Source organism: Schistocerca americana, chromosome 3, assembly GCF_021461395.2.
Source record: "Schistocerca americana isolate TAMUIC-IGC-003095 chromosome 3, iqSchAmer2.1, whole genome shotgun sequence".
In the NCBI taxonomy this organism is placed as follows: Eukaryota; Metazoa; Arthropoda; class Insecta; order Orthoptera; family Acrididae; genus Schistocerca; species Schistocerca americana.
In genome coordinates, this window is record NC_060121.1 from 983,931,078 (window position 1) to 983,952,482 (window position 21,405).

The 21,405-nt window shown below is 42.6% G+C and overlaps 1 protein-coding gene across 1 annotated transcript in view; it reads left to right on the forward strand.

The window, feature by feature from the left end:
* Positions 1–13,104: 13,104 nt before the first annotated feature.
* LOC124605102 (troponin C, isoallergen Bla g 6.0101) overlaps positions 13,105–21,405 on the forward strand; it is a 53,073-nt gene continuing 44,772 nt past the window's right edge. Inside the window, exon 1 of the mRNA XM_047136551.1 lies at positions 13,105–13,254. Within this exon, the coding sequence (XP_046992507.1) occupies positions 13,252–13,254 (3 nt within the window). The 5' untranslated portion in view covers positions 13,105–13,251. The remainder of the gene's footprint in view (positions 13,255–21,405) is intronic.

A 21,405-nucleotide genomic window follows, 5' to 3' on the forward strand; every position in this document is an offset into this window, starting at 1 on the left:
ACAGCAAAGTGCGGCAACGGTGCAGGAATCCTGAAGCAGGACCTATAGACGCTCATCACGCTGGTGGTCAGGAAAGGAAGCGACTGTCAATTGAGGATCTTTGAACTTAAAATATTCTGCGTTATTAGGCCGCGTCATATTTCTACTAAAATGATCGACGTTTCGACCCCTCTGCTGGGATCTTCCTCAGGATCTTGTGGTGTCCACTACTGCTAGAACACTGTCAAAGACGAGTGTCTCGTCCTCTTATAAAGGGGATTTTTCTCGCGTTCGTGCTGGAGAAGTGACGCGACACTCGTCTTTGACAGTGTTCTAGCAGTAGTCGACACCATAAGATCCTGAGGAAGATCCCAATAGAAGGGTCGAAACGTCGATCATTTTAGTAGAAATATGACGCGGCGTAATAATCCAGAAGATTTTAACTCCAATAACAACGGCCATGAAAGCCTGCAGAATTACATAATTGAGGATCTTGTTTAATGAGTAGCTCTAGTCTTGTGAGAAAATCGTCTGCGAAGGCCAGTTCAGTACAAATTAAGAAGAATACAGTCATAAGGCATTACACTTCTTCACGACAATGCTCAGCCACAAGCTGCAGCTGCTACAAAGCCGCTCCTGTACCGTTTTTAATGAGAAATTTTTGGCCACCCACCACATAGCTCTGACTCGACTCCCTCTGATTTTCAGCTCTTTACTCAAATGAACCGCTGGCTATGAGGACAGAATTTTGGCAGAGACAACGAGCTGCAGACAAGCGTAGAGAACTGGAGGTAAGCATTAGTGGCTCCTATGTCGCCGGTATTGGAAAGTTCGTACACCGCTATGATAACTGTCAATGTCGGAGCGGCGACTATGTACACAAGTTGCTGGAAGATGTTGCAAATAAAACATTTTTTATTCTCAGTATCGTTTCCATTTCGCGGTCGATCGGATATTGAAAAAAAGTAGCTCTCATATTATTAGGAAGCTAGCCGCTACGAATATACCAGCAGGCACGCCTGAGGCGGCTGACTGTTGGTCTCAAATTCCGTGCACTACTTCTACAATACTGTGCATCTCTTACATCAACAATACTGGTGTGTCCACACAAATATTATTATGTCCAGCCTCCTTCCGTCACATTTCAGAAACAATTTTCCTACAAAGACTCATGGATAATTCATAACAAATTTGCTAAAAACCTTTACAGTGCCATGTAAAACAGCCTTTATTATATGTTATGATTAACCATACTACTGTGTTAATGAAGTTGTCAATTGAATTTGTAACCTTCCCAAAGAAATAAAAAATTATAAAATAATGATGTGTAACCTACCCAAACAGAAAATAAATAATAGAAATAATTAAATTTGGATATTTAACTTCTGTCATATGAAAACTGATAAATCTTAACCCATCAAAAACATAAATTTTGACGTAAGCAGCGCTAGCCATGGCCCTGAATCTGTCCATGAGAAATAAACTGAAAAATTCTTACCTCGTGATGGCGTCGCCGGATAACGCTGTCTATATATCTGCTCGTAAATGGCACAGCTTAGTGCAATGCTGGCCTATCTACTAATACTGGATAACATTTGTCTGAGATCTGAATTACGAGAAAAACTGACTTCACTTAGTGACACAGCTGCACAGCTGGTCGTCTGATTACTAAAGAATACATGACTATGATCCGGCAAAATTTCTGGAATATTTTAATTCAGATAAATGACTGGATCGGGACTGCTAATGTCTTAAGGGGAAATTATACCTTTATAGTTGACTGGTAAAAACAATTATATTCTGAAATTTTTTTGCGTTATTGATAACGATCTACAATCCATTACTCCGGAAAATTGAATATATTACAAATCTGGGTCAACTGGTGCTGACGAATCACAAAAGAAAAGATTGAAACAAATTCATATTAACATCTCAGACAAGTGACTTAACAACGCGCATGCCAATAAAAATTATAAAATTTATCTTACAATACATGAGTGATTTAATTACACTGTTGATTTTTCATTATATTAACAACTATTCATTTGTTCATCATCATCGTCTCATTCCATGGTATCATTTAGCTCTGCGGCTGATCACAATTATTATTCAGTTCCATAGACTAAAATTTTACAATTTGTTCTGCACTGTGACTTTAACAACTATTAACTGTAAACTGCGCTGTACCAGCGACAGACTACAACTACACTGTAGCAGCTAGCGACTGCAACTGCTGCAGAGACTTCTCTGACCTGCGACTCTATTGCAGCTCCCTTTTGACAGGGGCAAAGATATTTTATGTCTCAGGCAGCGCCTGTGAATTGTCGTTCTAGCAAGTGAGCAATACATCGAGATTACATTTGCTCCAGCAGGGTGGTGAATCCCTTACAAGTTAAATGAGAGCTGAAAATAAATCGAATATTTTCCTATGCAGCCTAAATTGCCCCGTTAACAATGTATCAGCTTGAAAGTGAAACATCAACCTGTTACGTTACGTCTGTAGAAGAGGATACTGGAGACAAGGTAAGAAGTGATTTCGCCAGACGTCAGCTCCACAGATACGTCCACGAGAACCACTGTAGCTGCAATAGGGACCTCTGCTTGGTGAGCGACGGTGTACAGTGGACGAGCCACTGCAGTTTCCAGGCTACAGACAGTTTGTGCAACCTGAGAGAGATACCAGCAAACTAGGCATTACTGTGGAATGCTTTTTTTTGGGAGGGGGGGGGGTGGGGGGGAAGGACATTTTTTCGTAAATGTGTAGTTTTTAGCGTAGGGAAAAGACGGTTTTACTCAGGCACGACGAAGGTGGTTAAAAAATAATTTCACTGGCATCAAAACCGAGGTTGATCAATCAAAAGTAAGGTCAAATCAAGAGTGAATCTTGCAGAACGACAGGGAGGGCTAGTATCTACAATGTTGAGCAACGCTTTACTTGTGAAGTTAAGCAACGATGATAGCTGAAATCGCTAAACGCCTGGTGAAATTCAGTCCAGCCGAAAACTGTACACAACTTGCTTCCGTCTCACGTCAGTAATGTGAAAATAACATGACATCTGAATGCCCATACGCTGGTGATTACTCAGTAACAACGTGCATTACGGCTCTCTAGTAGACCACTCAACCTGTGTAAGAGTTTTTTAAAAACCAGGAATAGCGCCCACCGGATTTCATTTATAGAATAAGCGTGTTGGCGTTTTTAAATTATGTTTTGATTAAAAGACGTTAATTGTAGCTTAAACATCTCAGCACTTCATAGTAAGGTATTAGTTAACTTTACAAAGCATAAATACCACCAATCTAGCTGTGGTCCAGAAGAATTGTTTAGGCAGAAATATAATCAGTTATTATCTGCTTTAGTTATATTCCTGCATACAGCAAATAGAATTTTGTAATCATATCTCTTATAAATACCACATTTAAATGCATCACTCTAATTTGCCAGTGTGCTTGGTATTTGCTACTGTTACTACACCGTTTATCAATAATAGCCGTGATTAACGTAAATTAGCTCCTGAAGTTGTAGCGTAATACATCTCATAACCACTCAAATGCACATAACAAAAAATTTTTTCCATCACTCCAGTTCCCAGAACTCCTGAAGACAGACGTTGACTATGGATATTGTATCACAGACACAGACCCTTTGACTGTTCAGAGATGTCACTAAACCCACCCAAAGATGTAAACAACCACGCATGAACAGCGCCTATTAGACGGAGGGGGTCTGACAGCCGATCAGTTCCAGTCATTCCACCAGGAAGGGGGTACACGTCTTGTCTGTAGTTCAACCGTGCCTAGACGGTCAATACCGCGGTACCATCGCGTCCGCAATGTTACTTTGTGCCAGGAAGGGCTCTCAACAAGGGAAGTGTCCAGGCGTCTCAGAGAGAACCAAAGCGATGTTGTTCGGATATGGAGGAGATACAGAGAGACAGGAATTGTCGATGACATGCCTCGCTCAGGCCGCCCAAAGGCTACTACTGCAGTGGATGACCGCTACCTACGGATTATGGCTCGGAGGAACCCTGTCAGCAACGCCACCATGTTGAATAATGCTTTTCGTGCAGCCACAGGACGTCGTGTTATGATTCAAACTATGCGCAATACACTGCATGATACGCAACATCACTCCCGACGTCCATGGCGAGGTCCATCTTTGCAACAACGACACCATGCAGTGCGGTTCAGATAGGCCCAGCAACATGCCGAATGGACCGATCAGGAAAAGCATCACGTTCTCTTCACCGATGAGCGTCGCATACTGCTTCAACCAGACAATCGTCGGAGACGTGTGTGGAGGCAGCCCGGTCAGGCTGAACGCCTTAGACATATTGTCCAGCGAGTGCAATAAGGTGGAGGTTCCCTGCTGTTTTAGGATGGCATTATGTGGGGATGACGTACGCCGCTGGTGGTCATGGAAGGCGCCGTAACGGCTGTACGATACGTGAATGCCGTCCTCCGACCGATGGTACAACGATATCGGCAGCATATTGGCGTGACATTCGTCTTCATGGACGAGAATTCGCACCCCCATCGTGCACATTTTGTGAATGACTTTCTTCAGGATAACGACATCGCTCGACTAGAGTGGCCAGCATGTTCTCCAGACATGAACCCTATCGAACATGCCTGGGACAGATTGAAAAGGGCTGTTTATGGACGACTTGACCCACCAACCACTCTGAGGGGTCTACGACGAATCACCGTAGAGGAGTGGGACAATCTGGACCAACAGTGCCTTGATGAACTTGTGGATAGTATGCCACGACGAATACAGGCATGCATCAATGCAAGAGGATGTGCTACTGGGTAATAGAAGTACAGGAGTGTACAGCAATCTGGACCAGCACCTTCGAAGGTCTCGCTGTTTTGTGGTACAACATGCAATGTGTGGTTTTCATGAACAATAAAAAGGGCGGAAATGATGTTTATGTTGAACTCTATACCAATTTTCCGTACCGGTTCGTGAACTCTTGGAACCGAGGTGACGCAAACCGTTTTTCGATGTCTTTGGTTTTAGTAATGTCCCTTTAACAAAAGGACGTTACAATGTATAGATAGTCGTTGTTTGCTACTTGTTAAGAGGCTACTGGATAGTGCTAACAAGGTGTTGCTATTGCTGCACGTGTTACTGAACTTCTCGTTGAGGTGAGCCACACGCACTGATCACTTCCGACTCTATCGCAGATTGTTGAAAACTCTGAAAAATATCTCACTGGGATGTTTACCTGAAAAGAACAAAGTTTGATTAACAACCGTCTGTCAAACTCTCAGGAGTAGGTAACGAGAGATGCCGGGAAAAAATGACGGTAGCATGATCACTGCCGTTACAGAACTTTTAAACATATTCCGTATCGGCATTAATGAAGACGCTTGTCCTTTTAGCGGTTTCTTGTACAAAGAGAGAGTTACTGATAGTTTACTCTGCAGTACGATCAATCATTCGCTCTCGTTTTACACACTTTCTTAGCATCGTACTGACAGTCTGATGGGACATGAAACTGATTATGTGGCTGAGTATAACTGCACATACTCAGAACGAGCTCTTTTTCTCTGACAGCAAGCACTTCATACATCTAACTTTCCTACTCTTCATAATTTATCTTTCTATGATTTTTTTACAATTTACTTGTCCGATCTTTGCAAATAATCCTTGAAAGGCGCGATCTTCTCCATTATGCAATAGTCACGTAAGAGTATAGTTGTCAACTACAAGTTACCGATTTGCAGCCTTTCGTTTGCAAATGAAAGTAGGAAGACTAAAGTATGACAGTACACACGTCGTCGTGCTCACTGATGATGATGTGGGATCGTGGTAACTGTATGGTATTTGGAATGGGGAGACGTTTGAGATGATGTCTGATGAAAATGGATGTGTGATGGATATGGGGGAAGAAACTGACAGTTAAAATGTAGAAATTAGGAGATGGGTGTCATTTCAATTACACAGGGACATGAAGGTGGGTTGGGCCCTCGCGTGAGAGGCGTAGTGTAAGGGTTACCGTTGATAGGATGGTTAGATTTCTGGTATTACTTCACGGCCTGCGAACGGAACAGGGTTAAAATGGGCCAATAAAATTATGTAGAGTGTATCACAGCTCTCAAGGACGGGGGATAAAACGGGGTGTTTATTGGAAACGTATGACAGGCTACGGTGTTCTAGGTAGCCGAGAAAGTTAGGAATCTTTACGAGGTTTATACCGGATACTGGAGAAACTACGAGTATTTGTGTAAGAAAAGCTAGGCAGACCGATCGTCATTAAAGGATGTGGAAGGTGTAGTAAATCGAGGAATGGCCATAGATTCTAGAATTCCATAGAAGAGGATGACGAGGCTGAGGGAACTGTATGTACGGATGGTGGTTGTGTTACTTAGTCTGCATTTTTTATCAGTTATTAGTTTTAATAAGTTTAATCTATTCTGGATTCTCCTTCCGGTAATTTGGGTTGCGGTAAATATTAGCGTTTGAATAGTCTTAGGCTACAGCTTAATAATTACTGAAAGTTTTATTGGTACGGTACTGGTCGCTCGGAGACGACGGGGCGCGGGTTCTGCCGCATTTGGGAAAGGCTTCTCTTGTTCCCCGCACAATAGTTCCTTTCCTCGTGCGGTATGAGAGTGGTGTGTGTCGTATCTGCGTCTGTTGCGTGCAGGTCACTGTAATGACTGTGGGTAGTGTGGTGTCATGTTTCACTTGTATGACAGTGCTGGCACATAGCCTGTCCCGCCTTCCAGTAGCTTAAGAGTTTTAGTTACTTAGGTAGGAAGCTTGAGGACTTTTGGGTAAGGGGCTCTGAGGTGGATTGTACTGATGCTTCTTCCTGTAATTATTCCTAATTATTCTCTGGATTTTTGGAGTATGGAAATCAGAGGGTGATGTTTTTGGGTGTCATTTGTCTAAAAGACATGAGTAGGTAGTGGCGGGACAGATCCTTTTGGTACGCTTACATTTGGGACAATAATCTCCAGACCTATATCCTTCCTTTAAAAACCTTTTATAGCTCTGGAAATCGGAGCGACGTGATTTACTTATTTTTACAATTTGTATAATACTCATAACTCTTTGAAGATTTGTGGGGAGGGCGGCAGACCGAACAGCTGCTACGGTTACGTTCGCCTGTAACACTACCAATTCTCATTAACGTCCTTCAAAGTAATGTCGGAGGAAGTTATCGCTTAATCTCGTTTCTTCTTGATAGCAGCAGCTCCGAAATCTTCTTCTGCGGCCTCCCTCTTACTGGATAAATAAAGTTCTGACCGTGTCGCGGCTATAAGGTACTGTCTTCGTGATAATAAAATTTATTGGAAGGGTTCTTAAGGGACGAATGTTTTGTCCTCCTACCGAATAAAGCCTCGCTCCAAACTTGTAACGAACGCTGTATTGAATACTTTCAGATACAAGTTTACACTTCTTACTTCACAAAAAAGACGGTGTGTTTCGATAAAACATCCTACCATTGAGGCGTCCGAAACAACAGAAGTGATTAATAAAACTGTTAACAAGTGAGTACTGAAAAAGTTGAAATTACTGAGACAATATTGACTACCTGTTAGGTCTATCTTGATACAAATCACGAGAAAGAGAGACAAACAATAAAAAACTTTACAGTCTTTCAGATATCCCAGTTTAGGTACATTACACTTCCATACACCATCAGAGAATTTTTAACTCTTACCTTATTCGTATTAGTAAAAGATGCCTCGTTATTTGTAGAAGTAAATTGTAAGAGGTAAATTCAAAGTAGCTGCCTGCATATGACATAGCAATTTATTGGGACTCAAGCTTATTCTCAGGCGTGATGTTTTGTGACCTAATGACAGAGATATGTACTTTTTCGCTACGCCGCAAAGTACTCTTAAAACAGAACGCAAAGAAAAGGATATATAGGGTGTATCACAATTAATGACGTAAACCTATTCAGTGGAAAGTACACGATACGAGAAACAAAAAAGCCTCAGGTAAATAACTGCGATTCTGTGATTACCACCTGCAACTGACTAAATTCTGTGTACACGTCATCCCAGTTAGGAAATGATAACAATTCTGCAAATCTTTAAGAAAAATTGTAAGACCTACTTTGATAGAAGTGTAGGTGTTTTGAACGAACACAATAGTGACATTACTGTACTCATAGTTGAAGGAGGTGTTCAAAACGCCGTCCATGTACTCAGATGCAGGCTTGTACCCGTCACCGCAATGGGTTTCGAATCCTTTCAGACACGCCTTGATCATTTCTAAATTCTTGACAAGCACTGATATGTCTCGGCTCCAATTCTTCTACTGTGTTAACCGGGGGGTGAGCACTACACCTTTAAGGTGGTCCCAAATGCAGAAGGCCATGGGGTTCAGATCAGAATATCTTGGAAGCCACAATACGCGTCCTTCTTGCCCATTCCATCTTTGGTCATATCGGCGCGTTGGATGTCATGTTACCACAGTAGCAAACTGTGCCGTGCTCTATCACGCAAACACCACTTTCTCTGGCGTTGCTCTAAGGACAGATTCTCAAGCAATCCTGCAAGATGATGCCGCAGAAACCGAAGGTAATGCCGTCCATTGAGTCTTTTTGGTAACATGTACTGCGCGCTAAGACGATCATCAAGCAACCCTAACCACACATTCAATGACAAACGTCGCGGATGTGGAGGCTCATGTATAACATGGGTGACTCCAAACGCGAGAACTGTAATAATCACGAATGAACCGTGCTTCGTCTGTAAATGAAATGTTGTTTTGAAACATATGGTTTCTTTCAGCTTGTTGTTTCGTCCATTGACAGAACGTCGTTAGTAAAGGACAAAAATCCACCTCACTAAGACACTGAAATCGTGTGAAGTGGTACGAGCAGACTGCATTGCGACGTACTGTCCTCCAAGCACTGCTGTGACTCATTCCAGGAACTTGCGTGGCAAATCGCCTTGTCGAGATTCCTGGAGGCTGTTCTGCTGTTTCCAGAACCACATCTTCAACACGTGGATAATTTGTACAGACCTAGCCACTCCAAAGTATGTGTAAAGAGCGCAGTTTCTGGGAGGCGTTGATGCACCCTTGTAAATGTTCAACTCTTGGGGTGCCTTCAGGCAGGGCGTGCTTCTTGGTGCAAGGGCGGAACCTCCCGTGCATTGTTGTTAGGTCTACCACACATGAAATGCATGTTCGCATACTCCTCTTTACTGTAATATTCCATCTTACCACCAATAGTCGTACAATAAAACGGACCCTCCGCAAACAGCTGGGATGAGGGGCACTCTTAACTGTGTACACTACTGTCATATTCATTCTGTTTATAACACCACGTCTCGAAAATGTAAACGAAGACCACCCACCAAGGACCAGCATGTGTTGTTTACACATAATCACACCAGTAGTAGCTGGTAACAACGAAGTCGCACTTATCTCGCAAACGGTTCGTTTACAGACCAGTGTTTACCGAGACTTTTTTGCTTCTAGTATACTTTCAACTGTACGCGTTTACGCTATTAATTATGATACACTCTGTACAAATCTTATAAGAGATCGTTTGAACCTGCACTAGACAACTGTGTTCGCTGGGATAATACAATTTTACAGCTAGCCATAGATATAGAAGAGTCCAGGCTTGCTGTGTTAGGACTTTTAAAGTAAGTGCGTGATCTGCAGATTTCTTGGAAGTTAAGATAAATTACCTGTGAATCAGCTTCAAAAAAATCAAAATTCTGTTTTTCATCTTAAATCGACGTTTAGGTTCTTTTGAAGTAAATGGTGATTAAGAGAACTGAATTGGACATCCGAAATTTGTTTGTAAATCAACTTAAAAATCTCTCGGTGGGCGCCCACACCCGTTTTTCCTCTGCTTTCACACGTCAGTATTGTCATTAGACTCCTGTTCGAGAAACATATACTTTACGAGTGTTGTTCAAGCTGACAGCCCAGTTAGGAGAAATGCTTTGCGATGCTCTTATTACATATATTTGGCTTTCGAGCGTTGTTTGCCTCATTAACTTTTCTGTTCTTTGAGCTGCTGCTATTTTGTCGTTCTCCGAAGTTATTATGCCAGTAATTTGTTTTAATGTGAGGCAGTTAGCAGCTGCTAAGTTCTAGAGTTCTTAGGAATATATTCTGGGTTTAATATGAGACCATCACTGTTAGCAACTGAGTCCACGAGAGCGGTCAAAGCTGGAAACTAAAGACGCCAGAATAACAAAGAGAAACAAGAAAAGGAAGAGAGAAGACGAGGAACATGTAAACGAAGAAAATTCGGCCACTGAAATGTTTTATGAACAACAGAGGTGAGTGAACTGAAATATCACTTTGAATTCAGCGAGAATAGAATTATCTGGGACGTATACTTTATGAACAAAGAATCTGACCTATAGATCCGAAATTTCTGAGATATTTCAGGATACTATATGAAGGAATGTAGACTACACACGCTAACGTACTATCAACAGGAAATTCAATACCTACTGAGTAATTACTAAAAAGTGACCTCAATTGTGATTACCGGATGTAAATATTTCTAGAATAAAAACTGGTAGCTGTAATGACATGATCGTCTCACTGGTCATACCAGACCCGAGAGTCCATTACCGCAGCAAAGTATTTTCGCCATCTGTCCCTGTCTCGGGCTATTTCCTTCGATCCACCTTCAATACCCAGGCTCCTCAAATCAGCCTTCACAGTGTCCTCCCATCTACGCCTCGGTCTCCCCACAGGACGTTCTCCCTCTAGGTGCCCTACCAGTACTCTGCGCGCTGCCCTGCCCTCATCCATTCGAGCTAAGTGACCCGCCCATCGCAGCCTACGTGATTTAATAATACTGATTATGTCAGGGCTTGAATAGAGTTCGTGAAGCTCTTCGTTATGCAGTTTTCGCCACTCTCCGCTAATGTCATCCCTTTTTGCTCCGAAAACTTTCCTCGAAATTTTGTTTTCAAATACTCGAGACGGCTTTTCATTTTGCACAGTGAGAGACCAAGTCTCACACCCATACAGCATAACTAGTAGAATAATAGTTTTGTATATTCTAATCTTTAAATTCCTAGACAATATCCGCGATGAAAGTAATCTATTCAGTGAGAAGTAGCACGCATTTCCCGCCCGTAATCTCTTCTTCAGTTCGGATTCAATCTCATTTCTCGAAGTGATGTCCACGCCCAGATAGTTAAATGTGTTCACTTTTTCAAAACTGCATGCTTCGAACTCTTTAACATGACATGATTGTAGTCTACTTTTTTGATAACACTTAGTTAATACGTACTTGAAGTTTCAGGCATCTACGTAAGGCAGTTAGTGAATTGATTCGAAGGAAGGACCAGTATGTCAAAATGTAATTTACTGATCTTCACAAAGAACTGTAGTAAGAACTATAGTAAAATGTGCATGACAACTGATGTTATTAATTGTATATCAAAATGTTCAGGGAGAAACAGTTCCTATAGTTCGATAATTTTCATCCGACTAAGACTTCACACCGCTTAGTCAGAGCCGAGTAAAAATTATGAAAATTGTACGTATTTTTGCAGGCGGTCTCGGACAAATGGCATTAATCCAGTCGAACTTGTACTGGACCACCTCCATATTCTATGTGAGTCTTTCGTGACATCCCACTCAGCATTGTGTGAGTTTTTCGTAACCCACTCAACATGTATAGCAAGCACTGCAGGTGGCCCCATCTCCTCTAGCAGTGGCAGCACCGGACAGACTGACTTGTAAATGTAGTGTTGGCAGAACAACCAACACCATGTTACGAATGGAGGCCGAAATGCACGCGTTTTAGTTCAAATGGTTCAAATGGCTCTGAGCACTATGGGACTCAACTGCTGAGGTCATTAGTCCCCTAGAACTTAGAACTAGTTAAACCTAACTAACCTAAGGACATGACACACATCCATGCCCGAGGCAGGATTCGAACCTGCGACCGTAGCGGTCTCACGGGTCCAGACTGCAGCGCCAGAACCGCGCGGCCACTTCGGCCGGCACGCGTTTTAGCTCACGCAGGCTGGCGTGAGGAGGGAAGAACTATACTGACGTGAGGTCTGGAACATGACAAGGAATTAGAATTCAGAAAGCGGACGTAATTAGTTTGATACTTAACTTTAATCCATTAATGATGAACGTCGCTCTTGACGGTACGTGATTCACAATATTATCTGTTCAGAATACATTCGTAGTAACTGAATATGGCGCCTTGCTAGGTCGTAGCAAATGACGTAGCTGAAGGCTATGCTAAACTGTCGTCTCTGCAAATGAGAGCGTATGTAGACAGTGAACCATCGCTAGCAAAGTCGGCTGTACCACTGGGGCGAGTGCTAGGGAGCCTCTCTCTAGACTAGACCTGCCGTGTGGCGGCGCTCGGTCTGCAGTCACTGATAGTGGCGACACGCGGGTCCGACGTATACTAACGGACCGCGGCCGATTTAAAGGCTACCACCTAGCAAGTGTGGTGTCTGGCGGTGACGACAAAAAATCTATAGGACAACTAATGTTATTAACTGTATATGAAAAGGTTCAGGAAGAAACAGTTCATATAGTTTGCTAATTTTCATCCAACTAAGACTTCACATTGTTTAGTGAGAGGCGTGTAATCTTTATGAAAATTGTACGTATTTTTCCAGCCGTTCACGGACAAATGGCATTCATCCAGTCGAACTAGTGCTGGACCACCTCGACCACCGCGTATTCTGTGTGAGTCTTTCGTGACATCCCACTCCACATGTAGAGCGAGCACTGCAGGTGGCCCCATCTCCTCTACCAGTGGCAGCACCGGACTGACTGAGTTGTAAAGAGTTGTCTTCTGTGTGTACTACAAACGACTACAAGTCCGGGTACTAGCAGGTGGTCATAATAACGCTACTGGAGAGAGTAGCACTCCTAGCGAAGCACAACGGGATATTTCCGCGGCGACAGAAGCCATCGAATTAGCATAGCCACCGGGACGTCTGTCAAGTTATGCTAATAAGCGGCGCTGCAGCTCCAGAGGACTTAGCGGCGCCTCGGCCCGCCGGGGCACGCGCCTCGCCTGGTCGCGGTATTATAAATAAACCCGCGGCCGCGGGTCGCCCGAGACAGTGGAAACGCGCTGTAAAGGCCCGCCGCCAGCTATATTTTGATACGCGGGGCATTTTCCCGCCACGGAGAATAGCGGGTGCGGCCCCTATAGCCCATTTCACGGCGTCGTTGCGCGGGTAAATATAGCGGAGCGCCGGCCGACCGGGAGTCCGCGGAGAGCAGTCCGTACCCGGCCGGCAGCGCAGCACCTCAGCTCAGCTCAGCACACCTCAGCAGCCATGGTAGGCGGCCTGCGCTCCTCTCTTCCACTGCTACTGCGCGCCGCCCTACCACCGACCACTGACACCCGTCAGCTCGCCGCATCCCTACCCAAGGCACGCCGCGCACGTTCCGCGACCCGTCTGTCAACTGTCTTCTCACACAAGCGCCCTACGCGGCACCCGTCTGTCAACTGTCTGCTCACACGAGCGCCCTACGCTGCACCCGTCTGTCAACTGTCTGCTCACACGAGCGCCCTACGCTGCACCCGTCTGTCAACTGTCTGCTCACACGAGCGCCCTACGCTGCCGCGGTTTGTCAGCGAGTTCTCTCTCGATACAAGTCAGGGTACTGCGTCACTACTGCTAAACCTCGCTCGTCGGCATGTCACCCTCTCTGCCCTAAGTAGGCTACCCGTTTGTTCTGAGAACACAGAATGTAAACGATAACTGTTTACCATATGCACAGTGGTGCAGGGGAAGTCGAGGCAAACAATTTGATATAGGATACTTGTAGTTCACCACTGATGTAGAAAACCCCAAACTGGTCTACAAAGCCCACCTAAGCTACAAAAATTCAAATGGCTCTGAGCACTATGGGACTTAACGTCTATGGTCATCAGTCCCCTAGAACTTACAAGGGGAGGTCGCCAATTGTGAAATTCAGATTCGATTCATACTGCGCGTAATAAAAGCTCATGGCCAGAGGTGTAATGTGGCAAAGCACCAAGATGCACTTCTCAGCCGCTGTCGAGAAAATCGACAGTTAAAAGAAACCGTTGCGGTGAAATACTCTCTACCATTTATAATTTCCTGCAGCGTCGTGGCGCACCGGTAAGCGCTCGGGTTCGTAATCCGAAGGTCGCCGGATCGAATCTCGCCCCAAGCAACTTTTTTTTTTAGTATTTGTTTTTTGTAATTCAAATATATATATATATATATATATATATATATATATATATATATATATATATATAAAATTCCCGGCAATCAGTTGCAACAATTATGCATATAATAAGTTGTTGAAAGTCGTTTGTCGTCGAAAAACTGGCGACTTCGAACATGATTATGTTTCCCGCAAACAAAGTTGTATTTCACAAACGTTATTAATTATCTTCATAATGTTTACACGTGTAGTTAACGGAAGACGTAGAAACGATATTCAGAAACGAATACGTATAGTGTAAGTCAAACGTTCGAATTAGAGACCCCACGACATATATATATATATATATATATATATATATATATATATATATATATATATATATATATATATATATTTGAATTACAAAAAACAAATACTAAAAAAAAAGTTACATGGCGCGAGATTCGATCTGGCGACCTTCGGATTAAGGACCCGAGCGCTTACCGCTGCGCCACGACACTCTAGGAAATTATAAATCGTAGAGAGTATTTCACCGCAACGGTTTCTTTTAACTGTCGATTTTCTCGACAACGGCTGAGAAGTGCATCTTGGTGCTTTGCCACATTACACCTCTGACCATGAGCTTTTATTATGCGCAGTATGAATCGAATCTGAATTTCACAATTGGCGGCCTTCCCTTCTTAGAACTACTTAAACCTAACTAACCTACGGACATCACACCTAAGCTACAGATTATGAACATTCTCTCGTTATCTTACGCCACAAGCTTAACCCATTAGCGCCGGAATTAATTTTTTCGTGATTTTTTTTTAATTGCGTTATTATGTCTGTAAAAGGCATAAATTACACAACAGAGTTGTTTCGACAAAAGTCATTACCGCCAATAGTGACATATTTGACGTTGCCATATGGCAATGCTAGGCGCTTTCACTACCTAAATTTATACGGATTACACCTTCAACTAAAATAAGTTGGTTATCGAAATTTCTTATTACATATACAAGTCTTGTGCAAATTTATTATTCAGTCTTCATCATACATCTGATACTTTATAACACAGTACAATTCATAATCAAATATCAAATCTTGAACTCAGCATTATTTTACATGAAATGGAATAAAACAGTCAATACACAATCCCACATTACACTTCGAACACACTGTTCTCCCAATAGATTTACAGTCCTTGTGTGCATACCTTTTCTTCTTCTTTCCTTCTGTGTGCTGGACGAGGTGGTCAGTCTTACCAAACCTAATTGAATCTGATATGCGACTGTCGGAACATGCCCTTGATGTAGATGGTCTCTTGGCTCCTTTTGGTAAAGCTTGGTGTCTCTGCAAGTACACTGTTACTACTTATCTCTTGAAATCAAGCTGAGAAATAGTTTGTTTTCTTGCTTTATTATACAAAATCCAACTGTTTTGTATGGCGACATCTAACATCCATGTAAAAAGACACCAGTACCATTTCTTGCTTCTTATTCAATGCGATAGCATGCTAGATTCTGATCCATCTGATCAGTACCTCCCATATATGTATTATATTTGTCTACCAGTTTTGGTCTGGGAATCATTACATTTAGCTTTTTTAGTTGCGAGAATCTCTCGACTTGGCCAACTTCTTGTGCACCACATGAAGAATAGATCATTGTGCCAAGTAAGTTGTCCAGCCACCGCACATACAATAATCCATCATTCTTCGCTATTCAGATCTGGGGGCTCAACAAAAACATCACCTTCAATATCGTCATTATAAAAAATCTCCAGCGCCTCAGCAAGCGAGAAACCTCTTCTAAAACAAGAAAGAGAAAATTCGTCCTTTTATTGAGTACAAGCGCCTAGCGTTGCCATATGGCAACACCGACGTTCAAACGGCCTAAATGAACGTAATTTATTTCACAGCAAGCAGTAACCTCCAAAGAGTATATATTTGAGTATTTAAAGCACAACCGTACTAAAAAACCAAATTATATATCGTAAGTTACTGTGTAAAACATACTTACTCCAACTTATTCTCCATTTTTCTTTGTCATTCAGCAAACGACGACTTCCAACACTGCTTACGCTGCAGAATTTAAATGTATTGTTAAAAACGTTGCATTGTAGTGATCTTTACAGTCTTGCGGAACGGAATCCAGTGCTGCCAACACTCTCGCTTCGTTGATGTCGTGGAATCAACGATTTTAAAAAAGTGTTACAAACATTGCCATATGGCAACGCACGGCGCTAATGGGTTAATCAGTCAGAATAGGGAAGACGTTTATTGCTGGAACAACCGGTTTCCGCTCATACCAGTTTTTTTCGTCTCAACTGTAACGTGTTAAAGCCGGTCAAAGGTATAACTGATTTTTGTTTTTTACTGCTGTTACTTGCGGTAATTGACGTAGATTTCTAACAAAGATTGAAAAATTCTGGTGAAAGTTAAGGAGAAGCAGATATGGATCGACATGGGGCAGAAATTGACCTTAATGCCTCCAGAAAACATGGCACAGGTCAAGTGGAGAGCGCCAGAGGTCACAAGTTGATGACCTTCTTGCATCATTGCTTCTGGTTGGTATTAATTTTTTAGCTTGAAGCAAGCGCGGACATTTTCTTCTTGTGTGATATCGTAAGTTTGTTGTGCCCCTTCCCATTTTTAATCTTTTTATGCAAATGGAGCTTTTTACTGTTACCACACTTCGTAAAATACTTTCGAATCAGGGACGGTGCCATTCTGCAATACAACCTGTGTGCGAGTACGACAGCGAGAAACTACCGTACAGACTGCACGTACATGCGCACCGTCTCATAGGTCACCACAACACGGCAACAGCAACTCTACTGTCTGCAGTGCTGACCGATTCTTGTGTCTTTTATGTTTGTTTCATGTTTCTGTCGGAGTTGTTATTAAAATAACACTGATCGCTTTTCCTCTTTTCTATAATAACCCAATACTTCAAAGCAATGGAAATTTTACCAATAAACATTTCTTGTTAGCAAAAACCAAACATTTTAGCATTGCTGCAATAGCAAATTAATATGTCGGTTTCTGCTGTGAAGATAAAATGAGAGCAGTAACATAAAAGAGATTTCATAACAAAGAATCGATGCCGAAGACGCTGGAATCGTTTGATTCCGATACTAGTCGATTCCTAGAGAATCGGCGATTCTTGGACTCGTGTAATCGGAATCAGCGCATGACTCATCCCTCATTAAAATCATTATGTTTTAGTGTAATATTTTTGCAGTAGCATAGTATAATTAAAAATACTACCTACTGGCTACTTACTTAATATGAAATATACTTTATTTCAAGAACGACTTTTAAGCCTGAGATTCGTTTACATTTTTATATGTACTACCTCAACAACAGACCTGATTGAAAACGTATAAATACGTTTACAGTCCAGTTTATTTCCCCTAATAACTCTTCCCTAACTGTCAAGCAGCTTTTCCAACTTGGTTACCCAACCACTACAGAACAACCACTACAAAGCAGTGTTGCAAAACACCTTTTCCAACACGAAATATCAGTTACAAAAATTTTTTTAAGTGCCGGTTTTCAATTAATCTTTAAAATGCATAAATGCTAAGGCATTTATGAATTAATGGCACTTGCCCAGGCATTTATCCTGGGCATTTGCTCTAACTTATAAATGTCCAGGCATTTGCATCACTAAGCGGAGAGACTGCTGATTTGAAACTTCATGCCAGGTTAAAACTGTATGGCAGAGTGGGACTCGAACTTGGGAGACGCATGGTATACAGAAGAACTTCTGTGAAGTTTGTAAGGTGGGAGAAGTGGTACCGGCGGAGGTGAAGCTGTGAGGGCGGGTCGTGAATCGTGATTGAGAAACTCAGTTGGTTGACTACATCCTCACGAAAGTCAAAAATCCCAGTTTCGAGTACCGGTTCTGCACACACTGTCAGGAAGTTCATAACAATATTATGGCAAGCGTCGAGTACTATTCACCTACAATGTACGAGGCCTAAACTAATAGTTTACAAGTCAAAGAAATTACGAAAATGAAAGACGAGAAAGTTTACTCACAACTGTAACATATCGTATTCAAGCTAGAAAATAAAATCGGAGACTTACAGAACAATTAGTAATTTGTGTAGTGTGGGATACATCTCACATCTTTGTTTCCAAATTTTGCATACGGTTGTGAATATTGTATTCAATTAAAACATGGTGATTTGACCCGCCGCGATCTCATATACGTAAGGTCCGGTTAATGTTGTACATTTCGTATCGTTATTTCTGCAAGTAAAATTACACTCTGACCAACAACAAAAAAAAAAGTCTATTACGCTTGAAACTGATTTGACTCGAAACCATCTATGAAGTCATAGCGACTTACAGTTCTAGGTTTCATAGGAAAAAAAGGTTAAATTTGTTGATTTTTCTACACTGTGAACCGCTGTGAAATCATATTGAGAACGGACCCAGTGCATATCCGTATGGTGACGTTGAGTAGAAAAAAATATAACACACACATTAAACGGATCAAGTTTAGTAGTGTTTAACGCTAGCCTCGACCTTTATATCCTGTTGGTACGGAGAGTGATGTTACTCCTAGAAGGTAAAGCATTCTCACAATCAGCCTGACTTCATTCTAAGACTTGTCTCTTATGTATCTCGACACCACACAAATAATCGTCAAGTTTTCTTCGTCAGATGTTGTGAAACAACGACAGTAATCCCCTGTCGCGTTCCGTTATGTTGGTTGACAAGCTGTACCATTTAATGCGACAGGTTTCACAACACTCACACCACGCATTGAAAATGACAGCCCAGCTTCCGAAAAGAGTTATATAGTCCGTCAGACATCCCTACAGTCTCCCAGATTTGCATAGGATCTACATTTAGAATAGTTGAATTTGCATCTAATGAATGCATGCATTCTGCCTCTAGAAAAAAAAAATCGCTGTTCGGAATACTTAGGTAAAATAGCGACTAACATTTTTTGTCAGATTGTAAATAGATTGTTTACGTGAAAGATTTACGAGACGTAACATTTTTACAGGGCTCCTTGCTTAATCGCTCCTGGGTACTCTTTAGAGTGGATCACCTTTCGTAAGCGATCCTTGAACTGTTTATAGTTGCTATCAGTACCTACATTTGATTACAGTGCTGCCGGCCGCGGTGGCCGAGCGGTTCTAGGCGCTTCAGTCCGGAACCACGTGACCGCTACGGTCGCAGGTTCGAATCCTGCCTCGGGCATGGGTGTGTGTGATGTCCTTAGGGTAGTTACGTTTAAGTAGTTCTAAGTTGTAGGGGACTGATGACCTCAGATGTAAAGTCCCATAGTGCTCAGAGTCATTTGAGCCATTCAGTGCTACTTTAACTCAGGTGTCGCACGATGTTCTTAAGGCCAAGTCCAACTTGACACGCCACTAGTTTTGCGGATCAGCCTTTCTTTTCATTACTAACTCACTTCACCAAGTACCTCCTTGTGATTTCTAGTGAGACCACGATACGGCATCTCTCCCTCCCCCTCCCCCCCCCCCTCTCTCTCTCTCTCTCACTCTCTGTGTGTGTGTGTGTGTGTGTGTGTGTGTGTGTGTGTGTGTGAAGTTACTCTGGTATATAGAAAATGAAATTTTGCGTGTATTACAATGTTTTAAGGCCTCGTGTTTACGTTTAATGTGTTTCGTAATTCTTCAGTTTCAACACTGTAGTGACAGGCAACCAGCAACTTGATTACATTCTTTAAGTCGTTTATTAACGATTCTGTCAACAATTGCAGTATTTATATTAGGCGACTTGTTTCAAGCCTTACAGGTTTATTTTCGAGCCTGTCCTACTGAGATTGCACTAAGAATGCCTGATCTTAACAATAAACATCAAAGTGGCAACACATGCTTTATAAGTTGTTTCCAGAATGAATGCGACGATCCACGCGTGCCTCTCACCAAGTGAAAATCAAGTTAATTCTGTAAATATCGTATAAAGCATGTGTGGTGTCACTGCCAGACACCACACTTGCTAGGTGGTAGCCTTTAAATCGGCTGCGGTCCGGTAGTATACGTCGGACCCGCGTGTCGCCACTGTCAGTGATTGCAGACCGAGCGCCGCCACACGGCAGGTCTAGAGAGAGGCTCCCTAGCACTCGCCCCAGTGGTACAGCCGACTTTGCTAGCGATGGTTCACTGTCTACATACGCTCTCATTTGCAGAGACGACAGTTTAGCATAGCCTTCAGCTACGTCATTTGCTACGACCTAGCAAGGCGCCATTACCAGTTTATATTGAGATTGTTTTATGTGTCATGAAGAGCGATGTTCTCCAATTACGGATTAAAGTTAAGTATTACATCAACTACGTACTTCATTTGCTACTATTAATTCCCTTAACTGTTCCAGACCTCACGCCAGTCTGCGTGTAATTAAACGCGTGCATTTCGGCCTCCTCTAGCAACAGGGTGTTGGCCTTCTGCCAACACAGCAGCATGATTTGCCACTTTTATGTTCATTATTAAGGTCAGGCACTGTGAGTGCACCCATAGCAGGTCAGGCTTGAAAATGAACCTCTAAGGTTCGAAACTAGTCGCCTAATATAAATACTGCAACTGCTGACAGAATCGTTAATAAGCACTTTAAGGTGTTACAAAATGTTTACCCTACCCTAAAGAATATTCGAGGGGCAAATTACGTTTGAATCGACTTTCCAGTACGATGGTTCTTCTGTCAGTACAAGACAGCGATCAATTAAACTGAATACATTATTTAGGATTGTCTCTTAATTTTACTTAGGTTCATTTACTGTTACGAAGCAGTGTGTGGTCATTATCAATGCAAGGACTACTAGCATGCATGTTGACCTTGAGACGGCCGTTTGATTTGGCTGAAATCGGTCTTCTTCTTCCTCTTCTTTCTCCTTTATCCCGTTCCTTCATGTGACCGACATGTTAATTGTTGGATTTGCCAATGTTAGTGGTACAAGGTCAGGATGTCCCTCCTGCCTCCAGCGCCATTTCCCCCGGGGACGGAATTTGTCTAAATGTTCGCGGATCGTGTAACTGAGGCAGTATGTGGGCACCAGCCCAGTGTTCACCTACTCGGACGTGTGAAACCGCCTAAAATCCACATCCAGACTGGCCGGCACACCGGCCCTCGGCGTTACTCCACCGTGTGGATTCGACACGGGCCTGGCGTGTATCCTCGGGCCCCGGAATCGTCATGCTACCACGCACGGCTATCCAGGTTGGTCAGGGTTGAAATCGATCATGCAGGAAAATAAATGTGATCATATGGCGAAACCCACAAATAAAAATTGACGATTGTAGCACTCACGGCAGGCTC